The sequence below is a fragment of the Neurospora hispaniola genome, assembly GCF_033458365.1.
Source record: "Neurospora hispaniola strain FGSC 10403 chromosome Unknown B0T23scaffold_4, whole genome shotgun sequence".
Classification (NCBI taxonomy): Eukaryota; Fungi; Ascomycota; class Sordariomycetes; order Sordariales; family Sordariaceae; genus Neurospora; species Neurospora hispaniola.
Genome location: NW_026944409.1, coordinates 3,509,915 through 3,515,914, shown reverse-complemented (window position 1 = coordinate 3,515,914; position 6,000 = coordinate 3,509,915). Strand labels below are relative to the sequence as shown.

Here is a 6,000-nt window from a genome sequence, read left to right as displayed (position 1 = left end):
ACCGAACAGGCAAGAGAGATAAAAAGGGCCAATGAAGGCAGCTGATTGGCCGCATCCGGCTCACAGTGCGGCGCACCAAAACGATAACGACCAGGGGACCCGCCGCCACAAGATTAGCGTGGGTGCCTTAGGCGACATAGCGTAGACTGGGCCGAAAATTATAAGTAGTGGGCGCTCCCTCCAACCCATTGTTTCGAGAGTCTCGCGCGGAAGTCCCGACCGGCCCTACGTATCCGATACCTGCGTGCGGCCTCGATTTTCTTTTCATTTTCCCCACCACCACAACCACCACACCCCTCATCTCCAAATCCACTTCCATCCAGAGAAGCTCGGCCCCGTCCGCACACGCATCACACGCATCGTCGTCGTCGCTGTTGTCACGGGTATCCAGAAAGAAGAAGAAGATCCAACGAAGCACAACCAGCACAGCATCATCCTGCTGTCGTGCGTTCAACGTTTTACTCTCAATCATCTCTCTCTCTCTACCATCCGCCGTCACCGTCACTGCGTTGTGTGGGCGCATCTCTCTCATTTAGGTTTAGGGGTTAATCACAGTCAGTCGGCCGTCAGACAGGAGATCCGATCCTCTTCCGGACAAAGGAAACACATAACCGTCGCCCTTTGCCTGCAAAAGAATCCGACCTCCTCCGTCCGCCGTCGACCTACTTCGTTTTAGGCGTCGAGGATAATAGAAGATTCAGTTCGTTGCACAGGCCACAGTGCATCGCTTTACCATCTCATCATCATCTTGCCTTAGCTGTCCCGGTTACGGTCATCAATTGCCGTGAGCTGTTCCAGAGTGAACTACCTGCGTTCCGACGTAACAAGCGAAGACATCAGTCACTTCGACATTCGTCCATTGCCGCCTACCGTCAGGTCGTCAACGCATCACCGTCGAGCCACCGCGACACATATCCAATCCTCTTGACGCATCGTCGATTGCAAGATTTCGCAAGAGGTGCCTACCAAGAGTGCTTGTCAGGAAAGGAACAGAAGTGTTGGGGGAGACATTAACTTGTTCATCTCCCGCATTTGGTAAGCTCTTCTTAGCCCTCGCTCTCCCGCCCGTCCCGCCCTTTGCGTCCACACCTTGCCTTTTTTGCACTGGGTTGAGTTGAGGTTCAGTTGAGCCTTGGTGGCAACTATTACATCCCATCCCATCCCATTGCATTGCATTGTCCATTTGGAGGTGAATAGGTGGGAGCTGCCATTTCACTACGGTTGCCCCACTATCCAGTGACAAACCGACCCCTCGAGACCCCCCGCTCACATATAAAATAACCATTTCTCGCGTCGTTGGAACTTTTCCCCCAAACCACAAACTTGCACTTGGCTTTTACACAACCAGCCTCTGCACATCTGCGCAATCTTGCACTGCACTTTCGCTCATTTACCAACTTTTATATTACGGTAATTCTAATACAGCGCTGGTCGCAGATCTGTTCGAGAACGCACAAGTCCAAATCTCAGACTCGCGCTCAGATTTGATTCAAGATGGATGCTATCCAGACCCACCCGTCCAACGCCGCTCAGGCGAAGGCTTTCACTGCGCCCGGTTCCCTGTCCTTCCCCGGTGCGGCCGGCGAGCTTACGCCGCCCACGTCCACCGCGAACAGCGACAAGAGCGCCGCGGTCAATGGAGCTATCGGTGCGCAGGCCGCCAACGGCAATGGGGTGACACCCGCAACCCCCGCGGCTACGCCCGCAGCGAACCAGGGTCCCACCAGTGGCATGACCCCTACTCTACAGTAGGAAGACCTTGGCTTTTCTTTTTCCCTCAAGGGGCTGTGGGCTGACCCAAACAGGAACATCGTCGCGACGGTCAACCTCGATTGTCGTCTTGATCTGAAGACGATTGCCTTGCACGCGAGAAACGCCGAGGTACGTGACGGGTTGGATTGCGGGGGTCCCTTGCATTGTCTGTCTTGGCCATGGTTGTCTAACAGCCGCAACAGTATAACCCCAAGCGTTTTGCTGCGGTTATCATGCGTATCCGTGAGCCCAAGACCACTGCCCTGATCTTCGCCAGCGGCAAGATGGTTGTCACCGGTGCCAAGTCCGAAGATGACTCGAAGCTTGCGTCGCGCAAGTACGCTCGTATCATCCAGAAGCTCGGTTTTAACGCCAAGTTCACGGACTTCAAGATTCAGAACATTGTCGGTTCTTGCGACATCAAGTTCCCCATCCGTCTCGAGGGTCTTGCTTCCAAGCATCACAACTTCAGCTCTTACGAGCCCGAGTTGTTCCCTGGTCTCATCTACCGCATGATCAAGCCCAAGATTGTGCTCTTGATCTTCGTCAGCGGTAAGATTGTCCTTACCGGCGCGAAAGTGCGTGAGGAGATCTACCAGGCCTTCGAAATGATCTACCCTGTGCTTCAAGGTTTGTTATCATATGTCTCATTTTCTGCTGTGTTCATTGTCACTAACTGTTTTTCTCCAGATTTCCGCAAGGTCTAAAGACCCTTTTGGAAATTCGCACATGGTGATCATTGTCATGCTGCCGCGCGCAGCAGTACAACACCTCCCACACAACATGTCGACAACTGTAATTATACCCACAAAAACACCTATCATGATTTCACGACGAATCTCACCCATACCCAAAAAACCGAAAATCACCTTTTTGCGACTCGCGGTTTGCGTCTACTACGACCATCAAACGGAGTTTGACGCTTGAGTCGACAGGGAGAACCATTGTATCAATGTCCTGTTTATTTTTTTTTGCGGTTACGTCATCATTTTATTTTCTTCAGCAGCATTGCAGCGGCGTTCAGGTTCGACAAAGAAGGAAGAAAGAGCGGTATTCTTGCTACGTTATTTTAAGTCGGGGCGGTCATTTCCCTCTCGGCGATTCCTAAAACAGCCATAGAGCAGATCGCGCGTTGGGGGAAGAAAAGGAGAGTGGTCAACTGTAGTGTTGACTGGCGACACAAACACCGCGCGCTAGCGGGTTGATGTTGTCGGCGGCAATGTTGCGCAGGTCGATTGCCGTTCACACCCTTTTTTACTTTGTTACAACTTCACCTCACATACCCACTTCTAATGGCAGATGAGGGACCTAACCTGGGGAATGAGGGAAACAGGGGGTCACTGCGAAAGATGAAGGAGAGGGAGGTTGGCTTTCTGCGGGTTGACGTTTGAGTTGGTCACCTGAAGAAAAATACTAAAACAACCACTAGCGATCCCCAAGATGAAGTCTGGCATGACAAACAATATCAGCCGACAGGTCCAAAAGGGTCGCAGTAGGAACAAAAACTCTGGCGGGTGGGATTTATTCTCACTTGCGCAACCATCCCGCTACATAGGGAGAGGTGCAACTTTGCTTGGCATCTATGACGACGCACTGTGTGTTGCGTTTGTTTTGTTTCGTGGGTTAACGTATCAATCCACTGCAATGCCAACATCTATTTCAATGTCTTGTCCTCATGCAAATCTTCTGTGTTGTGTCGTGATGTAGCGTTTTGCTTGCTTGCATGTGAACATCTCTTTGCCCCTCCGTAGTTGGTGCGCCCCTCTTAGTTGAGTACAGCCAATGTCCTTTCCAACTCCGTAGACAAGATCAGTCCTGGGACTCCGCCACGGCTACCATCCTCCGTGATCACGGTCTTGATGGCAGCATCGCTAGCGGGATACCTCCAGTTCCACTTGCCCACGAACTCTGGCGGACACTGACCGGCGATGACATCGGCAATCTTCTCGCCAATGACCGGCAGGAACTTGAACGCATGCCCACTATCGCCCGTAGCCACAAACAGGCCCTTGTATTCGGGATGGTAGTCGATGATGAAGTCCGCCGTCGGGGTATCCGAGTACCAGCAAATGCGAGTCTTGCTAAAGGGTCGGTCGCGGAGCGAGGGGAGGGGTACCATCTCATGTAGAGCGCGGCGGAGGTCATCGGCGCCTTCGGTGGGAATTTGGAGCGTTGGGTCTGTGAGGGTTGTCAAAGGAAGAGACACAGCCGCTGCCGGTGTGGTGACGGAAGACACGAGCGGTGGGACGGACAAGGTCGTGGGATTCAGGTAGCCGTAGGCATGCCGAGCGACCTTGAGGACGCCGTTCTTGGGTGGGATGACGAAGAGGCCTGTGGAGAGGTTGAGGATGACGGGCATGTGGGCCAGCTGAGCCTCTTCCTCGGGCGTGAGGTCGATGTAACCGAGCACTTGGCCAGTGGCGATGGCTTGTCCTGTCAGGTCGACGAGACGGCCGGTCCAGGCACCAGCGGAAACCATGACGAGGTCGGCGGAGAGGACGCGGCCGTCTGAAAGTCGGGCGCCGGTAACGGTGTTACCAGACACTTCAAGATTGGTCACTTCGCCGACGACAAAGTTGATACGGTCCTCAGCTCTGACGCGCTTGTAGAGCCAGGCCATGGAGGCACCGGCGTTGGCCCAGCCGGACAGACCGTTGATGTAGCCCCAGGAGCCGGAGGAGCCGCCGGTGCCCAGGGCTGCCTTGATGGCGTCGGTGTTGGGGCACTCCTTGATTCGGGCGGCAAGCTCGAGGTCACTGGAGGCGAGAGAAAGCACGTTGGCCCAGCTAAAGCGGGCGTAGTCCATGCCTGTAAGCTTGGACTTGTCGATGACGCTGGTTCCAGGTACCACAGGTGTTCCCGGTGGTGGAGCTGGTCCGTCAGCGACCACAAGAAGGCCACTCTCGGAGTAACGTCCTTCTGACCCAAGGTCATCGGGGTGGGTTTGTTGACGCCATTGAAGCTGAGCTTCGGCGGCTAGGGCAGCGTAGGCAGCATCGGGATAGTCGGCTCTGATGATGCGGCTGGTGTCGACACTGGCAGCGTCGGGAGCGGGGAAGACGTCTGGGTTAGACGGGTCGGCCCTGTCTACGACGGTGATGGTGGTGTTGACAAAGTCATGACGGCGAGAAAGGGCATAGGCGGTGGTCAAGCCAAAGACGCCAGAGCCGATGATGAGAATGGAAGAAGGAGGAGAAAGAGGAGAGGAAGCGGATGACGACTGCTGGGGTTTAGGAGGAAGAGAAGAGGAAGGAGCTGAGGGAGTCGCCATCGGGAAATGAAGGAGAACAAGGTTCGACTTGGCAAGAATGGAGCGGCAGGGGACGTCAGAGGACGAAAGGATCAACAAAAGGACCGTGCCAGCTGAGGGGGTCTGAGTGGTCTGAGGTAGAGGTAGGTAGGGTTGCGCAATGCTCGCGCCTGTCGAGTTTGTGGGGGTGTGTGTGTGTGTGTATGTGTGTCTGCTGCTGTGTGCCTTGTGTCAGTGCAGTGTGTGGAAGTGGTTGGCCGTGTGCTGGCACGCTCAGTCTTTGTTGCCGGTTCAAGACCGTGCAGAAAGAGCAAGAATGTGATGTTTCACATCAGGGAGTAGAAAAGAAAAGAACCAAGGAATTATTTGAAACCTGCAGATTACGGAAGAAAAAGGAGCGGCATTTTTAGGAAATCCAGCAATCCATCAGTGAGACCGTTAGACTACACTAGTAGCCCACAAGCGGGAAAAGGAGGCAACCTAGAGAAAGAAAGGTACACTAGTCTAGGGTGGAGCGATAACAAGCGCCGGCGTGTGTTATTGCGGGAGTTGGGAAGGCGAGGGGATCAGCGACTGGAGCGAGTGAAAGAATACGATTTTGGAACTGAGGAGAAGGGGCCCAGTTTCTAGGGGATACAGTATGACCGCATGGCGGCGGGGAGCATTGCAGTGACCATATCAAAGAAAGGGCGCTGCAACTCCAGAGAGGTGGAGTCTTGTTTGATGAAACGAAGAAACCTGAATGGTTGAGGGAAACGCGGGGAAGACAAGCAACTTGTGACAATTTGCAGATGACGAAGGAAGGGCCTCTTGATGTTGGTTCTGTCAAGTTCCAGTGTCGTGAAAGAGGAGAGAGGTCGGTGAAAGAAAGAGAGGAGAAAGCAACAAACAGAGGAAATGGAAAGACTCGTGGTAGAAGTCGGAAGACGGAAGATGATTATTTGATGTTGGATTGCAAGAGGACAGCCTCAAAAAAGACATACGATGGCGGAGATGCC

At 53.8% G+C, this 6,000-nt stretch overlaps 2 protein-coding genes across 2 annotated transcripts; one reads left to right on the top strand and one right to left on the bottom strand.

Moving 5' to 3' along the window:
• Positions 1-1,494: 1,494 nt before the first annotated feature.
• Positions 1,495-2,459, top strand: B0T23DRAFT_404877 (putative transcription initiation factor; the record flags this gene model as incomplete). The annotated part of the gene is made up of 4 exons (XM_062838943.1): positions 1,495-1,748; positions 1,806-1,881; positions 1,956-2,382; positions 2,443-2,459. 4 exons carry the CDS (start codon positions 1,495-1,497, stop codon positions 2,457-2,459), a joined length of 774 nt encoding a protein of 257 aa, XP_062693328.1.
• Positions 2,460-3,488: 1,029 nt separating this feature from the next.
• Positions 3,489-5,114, bottom strand: B0T23DRAFT_151780 (FAD dependent oxidoreductase). The gene has a single exon (XM_062832548.1). The coding sequence runs from the start codon at positions 5,021-5,023 to the stop codon at positions 3,518-3,520; it is 1,506 nt and encodes a 501-aa protein (XP_062693327.1). The 5' UTR covers positions 5,024-5,114; the 3' UTR covers positions 3,489-3,517.
• Between the last annotated feature and the right edge of the window lie 886 nt (positions 5,115-6,000).